The sequence below is a fragment of the Rhopalosiphum maidis genome, chromosome 3 (assembly GCF_003676215.2).
Source record: "Rhopalosiphum maidis isolate BTI-1 chromosome 3, ASM367621v3, whole genome shotgun sequence".
NCBI classification, from domain to species: Eukaryota; Metazoa; Arthropoda; class Insecta; order Hemiptera; family Aphididae; genus Rhopalosiphum; species Rhopalosiphum maidis.
Window position 1 is genome coordinate 47055090 of NC_040879.1, and position 19035 is coordinate 47074124.

The 19035-nt window shown below is 25.1% G+C and overlaps 2 protein-coding genes across 3 annotated transcripts; both read right to left on the minus strand.

The window, feature by feature from the left end:
• Positions 1-3953: 3953 nt before the first annotated feature.
• LOC113558616 lies at positions 3954-6702 on the minus strand. Its single transcript, XM_026964111.1, has 5 exons — positions 6290-6702; positions 5085-5198; positions 4712-5012; positions 4575-4636; positions 3954-4508 (listed from the first exon to the last, which is right to left on the minus strand). The coding sequence occupies exons 1-5, from the start codon at positions 6482-6484 to the stop codon at positions 3981-3983; spliced, it is 1200 nt and encodes a 399-aa protein (XP_026819912.1). The 5' UTR covers positions 6485-6702; the 3' UTR covers positions 3954-3980.
• A 2880-nt stretch (positions 6703-9582) lies between these two features.
• LOC113557078 lies at positions 9583-14276 on the minus strand. Of its 2 annotated transcripts, XM_026962376.1 has the most exons (9): positions 14021-14276; positions 13627-13782; positions 13355-13565; positions 11217-11940; positions 10963-11148; positions 10773-10893; positions 10126-10356; positions 9947-10058; positions 9659-9875 (listed from the first exon to the last, which is right to left on the minus strand). In XM_026962376.1, exons 2-9 carry the CDS (start codon positions 13766-13768, stop codon positions 9659-9661), a joined length of 1944 nt encoding a protein of 647 aa, XP_026818177.1. In that variant the 5' UTR covers positions 13769-13782; positions 14021-14276. The 2 variants fall into 2 exon arrangements, with proteins under 2 accessions (XP_026818178.1, XP_026818177.1); XM_026962377.1 differs by lacking the exon at positions 14021-14276 and having other exon boundaries at positions 9583-9875; positions 13627-13768.
• Between the last annotated feature and the right edge of the window lie 4759 nt (positions 14277-19035).

Consider the following 19035-nt stretch of genomic DNA (forward strand, 5'->3'; position numbering starts at 1 on the left):
TTTAAAATTATGTAAATGAAACATTTTCAAAAACGCTAATGTTTTCCAAAATAGTACTTATTTTATATTAAACGGATTACCTTGTACGTACCTTAACTACGATTACTATATTTCATCCCGTGTCCCGTAACATGATAAAATTGGTAGTTACCATAGGCATTTCCAGACCTTTGACGCAGAGGGTGCAACCTGGTGCGTACTCAGGGGGTTAAGGGGTTTTAGCCCCTTTTTTGAACAATTTTTCTTAATTCATGGTGCCACCTGAAATTGCAGGGGGGGTATACTCTGTACCACCCGTGGACACGCCTATATGGTAATACTACAAGTAAATATTAGTTTAGTCCCATTAGAGGCATACCCACAATTTTTTTTATGGGGGGGGGCAAAATACTTTTAACTTGATTTAATGAAAATCAAAAACAATAACAATACAAAAGTACTGATAACATATTAACGTTGATTTGCCGTTAACATATTTATTATTTTAAATAACTAAAATTTGTAAGACAATTAAATTTAAATATTTCAAAACAATATAAAAATACAGCCAATTAGCCCCCCCCCTTGTCTACGCCACTGCGTCTCATTAATAACTATACGACAAAAAATTTATTCGAATTATGGCGTGGGTTATTTTTTGCATCATATAATAGCCCATATACCTAGGTACCTACCTAAATACGATGAGTTGCATCCCGATTTCTGATAAATATTTATCATTTTAATATATCTATTAAAATATTATACATGTATTAATATATCTATTATCTGTTGATAGATGTATCAAACATTCGTATACCACATGAACTAAGATATCTAGTATATCTTAGTTCATGATATATCGTATACTGTACGGTATACCTATAATATTATGATCGTTAGCCGTATAGGTAATAATAAATTATTAACGAATACTCTATGCTAACTAATAATAACTGGGGATTTTCATTTATAGTTCAACGACATGGTCTACAAAGCACATACAAATATTTTTGTGTTCATCGATATCTTGAAAAATATACAATAATAGGTACCTATTATAACTAAGAAGTTACCTAGGTATTATTTATTTAAATAATAACGTAAAAAGTATAATGAAGTAATGAACAAAGAAACATTTATTGAAAAATAAATATTATAACACAGTTAAAAGAAAACCATATTAACAAGTTTGAATTTATAACAAAAAAAATACCTAATACGTTTTTCTATTTACACAATAAGACATAATTAGAAAAAAATAATACAAATTAAAAAAAAAATTGTGTCTGAACTATGATTCGTCGTCTTAACCGCTGGAGTTCCTAAAACTGCAGTGTATAAACGATTTTTTAATCGATATGCCGTTGATGCTGAATCACACCACGAATAGAGTGCCGAATAAGCATCATTTGCCAAGACATACGATGATGAGTAATTTTATGTCATAGCAGAGGCCAGGGCCTACGTGGCTACATCAACGCGCCGGTCAGTGGTCGAGACCTAAATCTTGACCACCACAACAGTTGAGACCTGGTGGCTGGTATGTATATGTATACATCGACACATCGTCGAAACTTCGAAATCGAAATACCAAACATTTTTAGATAAGTATAAACAAATGTTTATACCTTACACCGTTGATGTTGAACTATATGCCGCGAATATAAAATTTATTGAGAAAGTGAGAAACTCGGATTAGTATCTGACATCTGTCTAAATCGGCGGTTTTCAAACTGGGTGTCGCGGTTTTTCCATTAATTACCGATTGCATTGAGTTGTGATACAAGAAAATGCGGGTATGTGTCAACTATTCGTCCAAGAATTAAAAATATTTGTTAGCCCATCAATCACATATTTCTTATTAAATGTATGTATAATTATGATTAATTCAAAACAATTTTGTTCATCTAAAAAAATGTCAGTGTGCCGTGAAAATTTTTTAAAGTGTACGGTGTGCCGTGTATAACAAAAGTTTGAAAACAACTGGTCTAAATCATTAAATCATACTATGTGTTCAAACCATAGACTTATAAACTTAGTTTATAGGTGTATGGTTCAAACGCCCATTTAAAAATGCTAAATTGTATAATATTAAAAAATTAATTTGATCGTCTATCAACATATTAATTTAATTTAATACCAATACCAATACCTGTTTCCTATGCAATTTTTTTAATAATACCTACTTTTGATTGCCTGATAAACAAAAGTTTTTGGAAGTTGAATAAATGCTATTTAATGAAGATTTTCAAATACATTTTGTACGTATTTAATATTTAAACATAGATACATTTTGATATATTTTACATATTTCTATTCTTGGTTTTAATAATACATTTTAAAATCTATTAAATATAATATGTAATTTAAATATCTATTGTCTAATTCTACTTTATTAGCAATATGACTAATTTTTTCTTCAATAACACTATAACAGTGTACTATATATAGATTAGACTATCTTCATACATATTTGTGATATATTTAAGCTATTATATGAATAGTTCTTAAATATAGAACATTATTTATTAATTGTAGGTATCAAAAAATTACTAGGAAAGCATTTTAAATAGATTTAAAATTTTTTATTTTCATTAATCAAACTTTAACTGTTTCGAGTAATATGCGGTATGATTTGTTATTAAATTAGAATAAAATTATAAATTAACTTATTGACGATTGTGTTTCATAATTGTTTTAGATGTTAGGAGAAACTGTTAATCAAATTGTATTAAATTGTATAAAAATGATATTGTTCAAAAATCTGCTACTAATTGGTTCACTCAAAACAGATAGGCTACAAAGTTAGATTAAAAATATACTTTTACTTATAACAATTAAAACTGAATAAACACAAGAATGTCATACACATATATAATATATTATATATTTAATAATTAATCTCAAAGTTTTTTAGAGTAGACTTTATTATGAATGTGAGTATGTTTATTAAAGAATTAGTTTAATGTGTTACACCATGTGCAGTATAAAATGTTCAATTTCTATTATAGAATTATAAAGTGTAGTGACAGAATTTAAATGTTGTATTTTGTATAATTATTGACTTGAAGTTTTTAAGATTTTTCTTAATGTACTTACTTATGTCCAATTTTGGAGAATTGAGATAGTGGCAAAGACCTCTTCTATTATATATTCTAATCATTCTATATAAATAATTGTGCAATACATACTTAATAATTAGGCATCCGTTATACTTAGAGCTAGTACACATGGCGAGCGTTAGACGCACGTTTAAAAGGTATACGGATGTCCATGATGATGTGTACATTCACCATTACAACAAATAATATTTTCATGATCTTGAACATATTATTATGATAAAATATATACCTACACGGCTACACAAATTTTTTTATGCTCTTAAAAATATTCCGTTCGAGCCGAGGCTCAACCTGATCACCCTGTGCGCACACCTTAGTTTTATATTCTATTATTTCTTTTTGTTAATAACTTCTATTAAATATTGTTCCCTTCATATTTCTCACTAATTGTAATATAGTTTAAATTTAAAAAAAAGTATAACTAAATGATTGTAATAATTTTTTTATTTTTGTTATCAACAGAACAATATATACATAAAAAAAAATGATAATTTTTTGTGAATCAATAAATATGTATTAGCCCCTCTCTCTTTAATATGCAAATTTAAAAAAAAAGGCTTAAAGGTACACATCCATAGGTAAAATATTTACTATGTACACAGTTTCAAAATCATGAGTACAATAGGTTGTAGATTACTTACACACACAAACATGGCTTTCTATTAGTATAGATAATAAAATATATACAAATTACTTACAAATAAATTAAAAAAAAAAAATAGTATCAATTATAAGGTACTTTTTGTAGTGAAAATTACAAAAATACTTTTTTATAATTATTTATGTTTTTAAAAAGTATTAAAATACTTGAATAAAATAGTTAAAACAAAAATTGTCACTATTTATAGAGTAAAATCAATGAGTTATTAACTTATTTCAACTTTCATCATCATCAGACCACCATATATCTGAATTTTCCATTGTAGTATTCACCACTTTTTTGTTGTTTAGTGATTTTGATTGTAGTTTAGGTATTTCTAATACTTGATCAGTTAAAGTTGACTTGTTATTCTGCTCACATCCAGTGACTGTTAATTCGGACATTCTCGTTATAATAAAATCGCTACATTGTTTTATTTCTGGCATAGAGCAATTATTATTATTAGAAGTTAATGATTGTAAGGAAGAGCTGCTCTTACTCATCAAAGAATTATTAGAAGAGTAAATTTTTTGTTTTTCTATTGGAGTAATACAACCATTTTCTAATTTATGGATTTTTAATTCTGAGTCATCGCTAAAGCAGATACTTTCAGAGTAATTAGATGTTGAGGAAAATTCATTGGTAGAATTATATGACAGATTTATACTTGAATCATTAAGAGCACTTAAATCACAGCAACTTGAAACTAAATCATTTTCTAAAAACAACATATTATTCGGTTCCCTTGGCATAAAAATATTTTTCTAAAAAAATAAAAAGTAAACAATCAATTACAGTTTTCATAAATTAATATGAAAATTTAAACTTACCAAATAATTTAATTCTATTGGATTGAAAATTGAATATTGACGCTCTTTGTACAGGGGAATATCTAAATAAAGTATGTATTTTTATAATTAGTTGGATTAAGTCAAAATGTTATAGTGTATAAATATTATCTAATTACCTTCAAAAATTTTTTTTGTTCTGAAATTTTTTAATAACTTTTTCAATGGTATTTGCATATTATTAACTTTATGATTTACAATTAATTTGCCCGAGTAAATATTATTTTCAAAAGATTCAGGAATAAAACTGAAACTTAATTCACCATATTGATTTTTCTTTATTAAGATAGCAATTGCAGCTTTCAAATCATCATCATCTAAACGAAGATCTATATCAATATAATAGGTCGGAAGTAAAAGCTGCAAAAATTTAGGTGGACATGTTCTGAATTCTAACATGCTGCTTGAGTCAGTGAATCTCTAATTACCAATTTAAAATATATTATAAAATCAATAAAACAACAACTATTTAGTAAATAAAGTTAACAATACCTGAGTGTCAATTAAATAAATTTCGGGACATCTATTATTGTGATGGCATTTTGATACAATACCACGTGCCCAAAGATTACTTATGGGCTTTTTATCAATTTGAACAATTACTACCTGTAAATAAAAAAAATGTGTATTTAAATATGTATTGTTAAAATATTAAAAGTCTTACACCATTTAAACACATAGGTGTGCACAGACTCTAAAAGCGGGTAGTGCCCATATTTATCATCGGCCTTCTGATGTCTGATTACCGTTTTATAATCCCCTTTTCTTACATAGTTTAATATAATTTTACATATATAATTTTAAATACTTTATACTAAACAGGTACTAGTAAATTAAAATAAAGTATAATTATCTAACAAATATAATAATTATGAATTACATAATAGAAATCATAAATATATTTTATGTATTAAGAGAGGCATTAGCCTATTACCCGTATTATTGAATTCATATATTACTACATTTAAATCTACATTCATGACTCATTGTAATGCATAATTTGTTTTTTACTATGGTTAGGTAATTTTGAAAAAACGCGTTCACACGTACAGCTAATTACAGGTATGAATGTATACATTTTAAAAGTTGTAAGAACACAAGTATATACTGTGGAATTTCCATTTTTTTTCAACCGTTGAAAATAATAATAATTTTTTTACTCATTCATTAACAAATTTTTTAGTAGCACCATTTCATTGCATACAATTTTGATAATTTTTAAAAATTTCAGTTTAGTAAATAAATCTTCCTCTGAAACCTTAGAAAATGTTAACAACATTTTTGTAGTATTTTGAGTTGTATTCATATTTAACATGTATGTTATAGCATCAACCAAGAAAAATTTATCCTACCTAAATCTTAAATTAATCATAATGAATTATTAAATATTTTTTTAAATTTTCTTTAAATCTAAAATTGAATGAATTTAATTATTTAGGTAAATTGGGGCATAGGGCGCTTCGGTCCATGAAAAATCACAGAGCGTGCCTGAGTACGCTTATATTTAAACATTAAATAATAATATTACCTATAATTTAATTTAACATGATGTATATTTTTTTTTTTGACATTTATCCTTCACAAATTTAAAAAATGTACTACTTTCTAAATAACGGACAAAATTTCTTTGAATGCCTTCTATTCAGAGATTTCACAGTAATATAACTATTAGCAGTAAGTATTAAGTAACTACTAACCTTTCCAGTTTCAATAATGGGATAGTCAAATTTTTCAAACCATTCACTACAATCGTTAAAATTTAAAAGTCGTTTATAATAGTTTTGAAAATATCCTGTTGAACCGCTATTAAATTGTTCAACAACAACAAATAATCCACGGACTTCGTTAATTTGACTAATTATATTTATATCATAAGCGGTGTTGAACTCCATATCAGTGATCACAATTCTCAAGAGTATAGAAACTGGAGTCCACAATGGATAGAATGACAAAACGTACACATACAAAAGAATAGATATTGAAGAATGAAGAGTGGATGTAGTCAAATACTTTAAATCATTGGACGTACACACAGTCTGTATTACACTGATCGTCTGAATCAGTTACTCAGTACATATTTACCCATGACAATTTGTCATGTATTTACCGATTTCGATACTAGCGTCTTAAAAAATGACATGCTGGCGTGGGAGTCGTGGGATGTCCGTATTTCGATATTCGATAACAGCAAGATATTATCAAATCAAATTTCGAGAGATCGATTGTGCCAACATTAGAATAGTAAATTTCCCGTACATAATAATAAAAAAATTTTTTTTACCTAACTGTCGTTGCGTATGTAAAATTTCAAAAATCTTTAATTACAATATCTAAAAAACGGCTTAAGTACTGGTTATCAATTATCAAGATTATCTTAAATGTAAATTTAAGGCATGTTATTGTTCTTATAATTTATTTTAAACAAGCTTTTTCGTGTATAAATTAATAAAATAAAAATGCTTTTGACCATAGTATTTCAAATAGGTACTAGTTCAATTGTGTATTATCACTATTATAATATAGCTTCCTTGTTATAAAAATATTAATATTCATTCAAAAATTATTTTTTAAACAATTTTAAGCACATTGCCCATTGACATACATTTCATAAGTGTTGAAATAATACACACATTAATATAATAATAACATACATTTAATTGCATTATTCAAGTATGTATAGATAATATAGAATATAGATGCATATAAGATTTTTATTATTAGTTATTACATTATAATTTGCTGGTCTAAAGTCTTATACAAATGGGCATTAGTTTAAGTTATAACATTTAATTGATTCATTCAATAAGGAGCCTATAAATTTGTTTCTGTGAAGCGGTAAAGAAAATCAAAGTTAGATAACTACAGTACATTTACCAGTTAAATTGTATAAACTTAAGTTTAGTTCATTTCGATATAATCAAACACTAACAAATAGTCGATGGAATGAATGAATGACCAAATTATTGAGTGTTGAGTCAAATTTTAAGGGACTTAATTTTTTTTCATAAAGCTTATATTTAAATAGTAAAAAAATTGACATGGTCTGAGCCCTAAAAATATTTTGAACATATTTGTTCCTGTTATATTTTTATTACAAATTCCTACTACATTTGTGCAACTATTCATTAAATATGTACATTAAATTATATTTTTAATTTGAGATTAAAAATAAAAATAAATTACTAAAAAGCTATTTTTTTTATTATTATTAAAAAGGGTTTAATATTACATTTACCTATGTAGAAAACTAATATTAAATATACATAAATTATATATTTAATTCACTTAACAGTGATTAATTTATGCTTGTTTCACATATCACATATAATAAGAATCTGAAAAGTCTGCCTGCACTCAGCTGACAAAGACAGATAGAATGCATTGGTATTTTGTTAAAATTTTAAATGATTTTTATTTTGGATAAATGGACAGCCAAAAAATGAAATATTAATCTCAAGTAAAAGATATTTATAAAACATAAATTATAATAATAAATTGTTCCAAGATTATCAATCACAAATAGAATAGAAGTAATATTAACTATAAAAGAATGATGATTTTATTAAAATCTGTAGAAATATGTTAACTAAAAGACATACGTTTTAAAAGAATAAATGAGATAGAAATATATTAAACAATGTAATGCATTGATATTATGATGATAATAATTGTATTAATATATTAATATTTATATAGTGATATTTTATAAGCTAAACAATTTTTTCAATGGATCGTTAAAAATTAATAATAATTACTGTAGTATCTTATTTAACATAAAATTTATTACAGTGCTTTAAGTACACAGAAACCAAAAGTAATAGGCAATAATAAAAGATATTATTAATACTAAGTAAATACTAATTAAGTAAACCTAACCTAACCAGCTGTTAGATGTATCATCTTGAAAAAAAACCATTTGGTTCTACAAAAAATAGAGTAAATTAAATAAATTTATTCATTTCTTTTGTTTAACTTCTTAGCCTTCTAAATATATCTCATAATATTTAAAATTATACAAATATATCTTTGAACTTTTAAAATGTATGTATTAGTATTATATTTTTTTTTAATTAAAACAATTAAGCTATGATAATAATTTAAAAATGATCTGAAAGTATTTTTTTTAAATTTCTATTTAAAATATTTTATTCAGAAATAGTAAATAAGAACAACCAAACACTAAATATATAGTATGATTTTTGATATAAATAAAATAAAATTGTATGTGTTATGTTTAAATTGTATTTTTAATAATGTTTATTTTCAAGTGGGCTTTCATAAAAGGTTAAAAAATAAATGACATGTGGGTAATTGTAGTCAGCCTGAAATAAGTAAAATTGTAGATCAAATAATATTTTTGTTCATAATATTATATGGTTCAATAACTTATAGGAAAAAATCATGTTACCCATCATTGATGTCGCTATGAACATTCCGCTCACACAATTACCATTTTAAGAACCACTGGTTTAAATATTATTAGATTTTGACAATATTATGTATATGCTTCCTTGAGTTTAAAAAAATTATTATGAATATTAAAAGTTATAAATAAATTTACAAAGTTATCTAAGTCCAATGTTGCCGTGTATGTAATAATGCCATGTAGTTAGTATTGTACTCTTGTCACTGATTGCCTTACCATATATTTTATAATTATACTGTTTTTATTTTCTTGTTATTTTATTATTATACTATAGCAGTCTAATATTGAGTTTTGTTAGTACTATGATATATTTGTATGCTCATACGTGTATTTTAATAGGTGAGAGAAACGCTAACACGACACTAACGATGTCAAAATATTAGCGATACCAATGACTGGTTAAATCAAAATCAGGCACGCAATATAAAATCTTAATATAATATTATTCAAAAATTGTACTAACATTCAAATCGAACTATAAGATAAATTTTTTTTATGAACTTTTGTTAAATATTTTTAACAAAAATCCAAAATCCATAAAAAGATTAAATAATAACAAAAATATATTTACAAAACTGCAATTTAATAAAAAGTATTAAACTTGTACATATTATATAAAAAATATACACAATGTACAACACTATTCAATAGTTAAACTAAGATCAGCCTTTGATTTTAACTCTCTCATGATAAAAGGTATCTTTTCATAATCAATAAGGCCATCCCAAACATCTAATGATATAGGTAAGACTATTACACCTAGAGCTTCAATTGTTTTGTTTGTTAGCATGTATGGACCTCTTAAAGAATTTAAATTGATGACATAACTATTTGGTTTGTAAAGTAGTATGGCAATCCTAAAACAAATGAAATATGAACATTATTGTAAACTAATATATTATAATTAACAGCCAGTAAACTAACTCACGCAAAATTATCACTAGCGCCAACTATATTTTCCAAAAACAATGATTCATTGTCTTTGATTTCATTTTTGATAGCAACAGGGTATCCGCCTGGTCTCATCACGACTAAATGATCTAAAATAAAATATATTTTAAAATGTTTAAAAGAAAATATTTATTTTCTTGAAATAATATAACAAACCAATAAAATGTCCTAATTTGCTTCTGACCCCTGTTAGTACATAATCACTTCCACCCAAGCCATGTTCTAAGGCAGCTTTTAGTGGAAAATCATTGATATTATGTTGATAAATCTTGATAGATTTTTCAATAATTTCCTGGGGTGGCAATGATCCTTTATAACCTCCAGGGTATAAAGTTTTTGAAGCCTGATACAGTTTAAGCAGCATAATGTAATCATGTATATTATCACCTAAATAGATATAGAATCATGATCAAAAAATTAATTGAACTAATACACTAAATAAAAATATACAACTGTATTATTTTTAACTTTAATGTTATTAATTTTATAATATTTCTATTTAAAAGGATGTCAGTGTAATATTTGTATTTTTTTTCACTCTAATTTATATGCAGAATAGATAAAAAATATTCATATAAGTCATCTTAAAGCAAAATCAGCTATTACAAAAATTATAGGATAATATTTTTTAATGTATCTATATGATTATATTATTATTATTATTTTATATTACTCTATGATTACTTAAAAATCATTAAAAATTATTTTATGTGAATGCATTTAATCTATGTTGTCTGTGGACCAAAAATAAAAGGCAAACAATGTATTGACATTTTCATAGTGTTAAACTAGCAATAAATTACTTCGTTTCAAGAATCCATAAAGAAAATCTCTAGAAAATACTCTTTCTAACAGCTCTTCTGACCAAAAGCCTAAAACAGCCAAGTCAAATGTTGCTATTAACCAGGGTAGTTCTAAAACATCCTAAAATAATAAATAGTGTAATTAATATAGTGAATAATGAGTATTCAATTGTCAATAATTTAATAATACCTTTTGAATGTTAAGTCTTGTCAATATAAGTGGTTTTAACTCATCAAAACCTGGTGGAACATAATTTGCATTAGCACATGCTGCAATGTAAGATAATAATACTCCAAATTTCATATTTTCTAAAATATTATGTCTACTGGTTAGTTTATTTGTCATATAATCAAGTAATCCGCGGTGAACATATCCCTAAAAATACAATCTTTATTAATATTCTATCAACCTAATTATTTTATAATAAAATTAATTTGCCTTACAATTCTATTTAATTTTTTTATTACAAATGCCAAATTTTCAAAACTCTGTTCATTTTTTATCATGAATTCCATAATTGTATTTATAAATTGTTCATTATAAAACAACTCAGAATCTGTGGAATACTTATTTATCATTCTTGACAAGATAGCTTCAACATCTGAAATATCAGCAATATATTCTAGATGATTCGTATAATATTGCAAACATCTGTTAATTGTATCAATATATTTTTCAGTTGAATAGTTTTTGTAGTATAGACAAAGCAATAAATTTTGAACAATTTTAGGACTAATCTGATCAATATTTTTTATAATTCTTGCCATGACAAAATCATATGTTTCTTGAGACAACTTATGTTTAGCTATATAGTTGAGGAATTCCACTTGCCAGTATAGATTATCTTCTAGTTTGTATTGTACTTGTGTTTCAAAAACAATTGGTAATGCCAGTTTTAAAGCATCAACTAAAGGGCATGATGATAATTCTTTTAACAAAAAATGTAAAAAAGTAATTTGTTGTAAAGACATATCATTTATCATTTTACTAATTAACTGTAATAACATTTGCATGATGTTACTGTTAACAGATACACCCAAATATGATAAGCACTTGACACTATTCATAACATCATTTAGATCAAGATTTCTTGAATAATTTTGAATTTTATGACACATCGCTGTAAATTCTGGGCTACGAGTTAGTTCTTCCTTAGATATATTTGTTCTAAAATAAAATTATTATATTTAGTAAATAAAATAACATCTTATTAAGTATTATAAAGTTAACACACATTAGTTTTGTTCTTTACGTTTAATTGAATCACAAAACTTTTGGAACAGATAATTGGCAATTTTAGTATGCAAATATATATCTTGTTTAATGTTTATTTTGTAATAACTAATTGTCTTAAAATGTTTTATAAATGGTAGTTTTGAATAGAAAATGTAAAAATATTTATAATTTAATTGTCTGCGTTTTTAGTTCATAAGAGTTTTTTTGGTAAAATAATTCATTTATAAAGTCAATAAATTAATAACCTTACAATTTTTACTTGTATAATAAAAATAAATATTTAGATATCATTTATCTTAGTTGTAATAAAACTTGCATTTGAATGTCAATTTCTCTATATTAATTTCATGTAGTATGTGTAATACATTTTGTATTAAGCACATTTTTTTTTACATATACAACAATTTATAATGGTATTTGGAAAAAAAATCCCCGTACCAACTACATACATTATTTGTTATTTTATTATTATTTACATAATTAAATATAATTATTACATTTATCTATGTAACACTTCTTTAATATATCTAAAATTATAGCTGCAATCTACATTTATCATTGTCGATAATTGTCATTTGTACCTACATAATTTTAAAAATATTTAAAATAATTATTAAGTTTAAAATAATTGTCATTTGTATATAATTTAAATTATTTTAAATTTTTTTAAATTGTGTTAGTACAAATTACAGATAATTATTGACAATGTTAAATGTAAATTGCAGCTATATTTTTAAATATATTAAAGAAATGTTACATAGATAAATGTAATGATTATATTTAACAAGTTGACTGCCTTGTAACTTTCACTGATCTTGCCACAAACGCCTTGAGTATCACGTATGCACTCAGTAGATATTCTAACCCGGGCTAAGTATCATTTATGATATTTAATTTTTTTTAGAGATTCTGGTTTAGGAAATTCCCTAGATTTAAATAAATAAATAATATTGAAAAATCTTGAGTATCATATTATATGATACTCATATAAGTATATATGAGTTAGTTTGTACAGAGCTTTTTTTTCCTAGATTCTTCATAATTACACAACCTTATAGAAAAAAAAAATAATCAACTACTTTGCTTTAATGTTTGAATGTGGTTACTTATAAAGTGTTAACTGCTATTAAAAAATAAAAAATATATATAATTCATAACGTGCATAGTTTTTAAAAATACGTTGTCACAGACAACATTACAATATATGTTGTGCTAATGAAGCACTTTAACATATTAAAGACATTTTGTATACATTTCTTTTTATATATTTTGATTAGTCTTAGCAGAATAAATAGTATAATAGTATAATAATCAACCATAATAGAATAATCCTTTAATCATTTACCTTTTACTTTTTTGCAGAAAAAATAAAGAATTTAATGCTTGTAAATGTTGTGGAGCACTCATTGCAGTACTGTGAAGTCGTAACATTTGCAACACATCACTTGTTTGTTTTGCATTTTTAATACTAGTAATTAAAATATCATTGGTAGTAGCTATGTCTGATAAACCTGATTGACTAATAGTATTTGATAAATATCTTATTTTTATAAAACCTGAAATATTATAAGTATAATTTATAAGTATTCAATTATTATGAATGATTCTTAAAATTACATGGAGACAAATTTAAAAATGTTGAATTTATATTTGTTGAAAACTGGTGTTTTTGTTTAATTGTATACTGGCGCCAAAAAATATTTGATGGTGATATATGCATTTGTCGCAGATACTGCACATACTTGCTGATTGTATTCATAGTAAATTTGCAACCTAAAAATGAAAATAAAAAATATTAGACAAGTAATGCATTGAGTATACTTAATAAATTAATAATTCACAAAATTATTTTTATATTTTAGATGTTCTAATTGTTTACATTTTATTACATAAATATGTCAAAACAACAGATTCAAGACAAAATCTCATGTACAATTTGTGATGATAAATGGCTAACGGTTACACAAAAGTCCATTACAATTTAATAAAAATAAATAAATAAAAACATTACCTTTCTGTAAGTGGTAAAATTTTAAAATGTAAGGAGATCAAAATTATTTGTTTGATTATTATGACTCAAGTCAATAGTAGCATTAAATACATGACTTTTGAGTAGACACTTTTGGTAAAATAATATCAATATCAATATCAGTAAAACCTCTTGAAGAACATGAGTATTATTACACAATTTTCAACTCTTTTTTAGTTTTTAAACATTAAATAACATAATAACATGTCTTATTTATTATTTAATTTTGATTTTTAAATTCAACAATTGAACATAGCCTTAAATTATTGATAAGACTATCATTCGATCGCGAATTATTATCAATGGGTATTGGATAGTTGTACCATCGTCCAATAACAAAATTAACTAGTAACTGTCTCCTGTATACCATAACGTCGAATCTGTTTACAAACCCACCCACCACTACACACCAAATAAATTATTTGGAAATAATAATTTAATATTATATACTAATATATACTGTAATTACTATTTACTATAGTCTATATATCTATATATTATATTATGATGTATAAATCTCAGTATTTATTTTAAAATCTTTGAAACTTGTAAATATTGTTTCAACAATTTTTTAGACCTTAGTTTACATTTTAAGCATTTTATTACTGTTAAAAGTATTTGCATATTTGAATTTAAATACCTACGTTTCCCGGTTATGAGATAAAATTATTCTAATAGATACCCACTATTTAGTAATATTGTCTGGTTTCTGGTTAAGTATTGGCGCATTGCTAACGATAAAAAATTAAAAACGTTACATTCGTGATTTTACATTACCTATAGGTATAATGTGATTTATGTATATTCTTTTACTTTTTATTATTTTAAACAGAAATATGTGTGTAAAATCACATACGTTTCCCCATCTCTTTTAATCCTAAAGATTAAAAAACAATTATTTTCATAAATATTTTGTATGAAATCTATATAAATTAGTACGATTTTTTTTTTTATGGAATTCACAAAATAATGTGTGGGATATTATTGTGGGAAATGTTTCTCCAGCTCCCATAATCAAAAACAACTTTTTGAATTTTTTTCCAAAACTTTTTATGCAAATGTACCTATAGTACGTAATTTATGTGCATTTACTTGCATTTAGGTGTTATCTAGTCGAATAATAATATAAGGGTTCGTTGAAATTAGGATTTGTACATAACTTATTACATGGAAATAAGTTATCATAATACTTAATACAATCTATTAGAGGTACCTGAATTACTGAAAAATCAACATAATAAAAGCATACCAAAAAAATGTACAAATTATAATATACATTGTTCCACTCAGAATCCAAAATGATAATAATTATAATATATAATATATTATTATATATTATTCAGAGCTTGCGCTAATGTGCAGTTCTAAATTAAAATGTGCAGTTCTTATTTAAATGTTGTGCAGTTCATAAAAAATAATATGTTTTGAATTTTTAATTGTAGTGATGACCATGGTTTATCCCGTGGATTTAATCTCTTGATATTCATAGAATAATGATCAATGTTTCAATCATAATTCCTAATAGATAAATTCAGTAAACAAAATAATGTCAAATGATACCTATGTTATAAGCTCATAGATAGGGCTCGAAAGTTGATGCATTTTGCATTTTTTTTTTTTTTTGGAATTTTTTTGACGATACTCTCCTGGCCACAAATGTGTTTTATTAGCATGTGAATCTGAACAACTAATTTTTATTTTGCATTTTTTTGCATTTGTTGGTGTTTATTATATTACTTTTTAAGTCATTTTCCCATATTTTTAGTCATTTTTACTGATTTCACATTAGTTCACTTCTTAATGTTTCTTGTCAATAACTTACTTAAAACTTTAAAATGACAACGAATTAAAGATTAAGATTAGTATTTATCCGATTTTATCTCACCGATTACAGTCCTCGTTGTCGTGTTGTACTGAATATTATTGTACCTAAATTTTATTATTTTTTCGTAGTATTTTCAAAATGCTGAAAATTAAAATGTCGGTTAGTGCTCGTCTACATCTACAATAGTTGTAATTTCTTATTTAATTTTTAAGGACATTTTTTGTCATATTTGCATATTTTTTTAGGTTATTATTTAATGATTTTAAGGTCATCAACTTTCGAGCCCTAACTCATCACCATTGTGTTATACCGTCAAATATTGTAATTGTGTATTTGTGCTCAAATTAACCAAAACCAAATGGAAAATAGTTATAATTTAAGGAATTTTGTTATTTAAACCGTCAATATTTATACATTATGATGTATAATATATATATAATATTTCTGATAGTACATGTTATTTATTATTTTATTTTATTTTTACTTCTGTAAAACAAACAGGGTGTGCACTGTGCAGCTCTAATATTTCTTTAGCGCAAGCTCTGATATTATTTAATAATTATAATAAATAATTGGTTTTTAAATAATGAAATTTATTGAAAGGTATATTGTAGGTATAGGCGTATTGACATATAACTTTATGACTATATACATAATAGTAATAGGTACTATAAGGTACTTCTAACCAGTCAACATTTCAAAATATTTATCAATAGTTGAGTAGGTAATAAAAATGCTATTTATTAAATATTTTATTTTTATTATTTATCATTTAACTAAATATTATATTTTAAAATAGTCATATTGCGCTCGTGTGCTTTTATATCCGTGGTTTCTTTTCCGTCGGCTAAATAGTGGGGGAAAATTACCAGACCGTGTTTATTTTTTTTGATTTTTTCCATGGGTATTTTTCTGACTACCTAGTTACCTATACAGTAATATTGTGGTAGCTATACAATACTATCTATGTACAGTATATGATGGCTGATATAGTGATATTTGATTAACCACTCATCAGTCACGCAAACGGTGGACTATATAATACATAGACACAGTCACACAGATATCTAATAAGCAATAGTCTCGATTCGATTTGCATATTGCATGTGTTAAAGATACATAGATTGAGTAATATTAGTTTCCTACAATAGATGGGATACCTCAACTCTCAAGTAACTCGAGTACTTAGCGAGTGAAAACATAAACGTTATGCCAGTGCAGGCGGATCCAGGGGGGAGCGATCGGGGTGATCGCCCCCCGTTCTCTCTCAAAAAAAAATAGTTTGAAGTCCCTGATTTTAGTTTTTGACGTAATTATACTTCAAGGGTAACAAAATTATAGTGATATATTTTTTTATTACTATTATTAAAAAAAATTTTTTTTTTGTTCTGTACGAGACTGTGGAAAGTAACATATTATGTAATTTGTATGTACCTAAATAAATACTTTATCAAAATTAATGTGTGCCCTTTAAAAATCACCCCCCCCCTATTATATTGGTCTGTATCTACTCATACGTTATGCCTTTCGATTTAATAAATACTTATCAAGTATACGAGTCATGTGAAATAGACTTAAAATTTTTTTTTTATTATAAAATAATATGTATATATAAATATTAAATATTATTATTCCTTAAGAGGATATATTAAGGCGTCATATTTTGTTTTATCTGTCTGGTCTAAGCACATCACATGGACCAAACTTTGTCAAGAAAAATCATTTTATTTATAATTTTATTAATTATATTTATTTAAATAAAGTCTAATTACAAAAAAATACCTAACGAAATGTAGATACCCTCCCACCATAAATACCTAATATTATTTTACTGTAAGATAAATCATAAAAAACGATTTTAGGTATGTATGCGTTTTGTCAATGTATACACGAAGGTCTGAGATAAAACAAATATTGTACTGACTCTGACATCCTCTCAACAAAAGTTGTTAAATTAATTTCTGAAATGCTCCATACTAAAAATATAGGTACCTACATTACGATACAAAATCCTCAATAATTCTCAGTTCCTATGGAGATTGGAGATACAATATGAAATTATTTAACTGCGTTGAAGATATGTATTTAAGATGTTTGTATCAAAGATACTGCCCAACTTTGCCTGTAATTTATTATTCTATAACAGTAAATATTGTACTAATAATACTTAATAGTTATTGTATCCAATAAGATTTTGTGACATAATTTTGTTCGATTCAGCACAAAAAAATAGAAATATCAAGCATCTATAAATTACTTTTGCTCTTAATTTATTGATTTGTATATAATTTATCCATTATACAATATACATCCTTGTATCATGCTAATACTATAACTCTTAAAGTCATAATCATTAAAAAAAAGGTTCTCTAATTTTGATTAATTTAATTAAACAAGCACTTGGTGTCTTTGTAAATAATAAATGGATGTTTAAATACCAAAAATATTCTTATATATTAGCCTATAATTAACACTTAAGCTACAAATATCGAGAAAAAAATCAATTATGTTTTTTATAGTTAATATATCTATATTATTTGAAATATTAATACTTTTAACAAACTAGTTAAACTAGTATAATATAGTTTGCAGTAACAGGCTTCACTATTTATAGGAAATTAATTTATGGTTCTATATAATTTCGACGAAAAAAATTTATAGGTAAATCTTATTCAACCATTTCAAATTGAAGAGAAATTGATCTGATCCGCGGTAACGTTTAAATAGTATTCAAGAGTAGGGGAATATTTCACGATTAGTTAAAATAAGTTATAGCTATTATAAAATTAGAATATACATAGTAGGTACCTACATAGTTATAAACAAAAGTTTAAAAATAGTCAATTGTTTATACGAGTTTAATATAACAGTAAAGTTGTACTTATAAGTTATAGCCTATATGCATCCAAAACACTTAATAGTAGGTACATACTTTAAACAATTTTTTGTCGCCAAAATTGTATTATAAATAGGTATATACTAGACAATTTTTTTTTGACATTTTTGAATTAAAACCAACGATTTTACCCCGTAGAAAAAACGACCATCATCGTTATACACATTTTAATTATTATGATAATGGTAAATCGGTAAATATTGATTGTTTTAGAGTTAATAAATGCGGTTCATGGCATAATAATAACGGCGGTGTATTGTTACGTTTGTTTTTCAA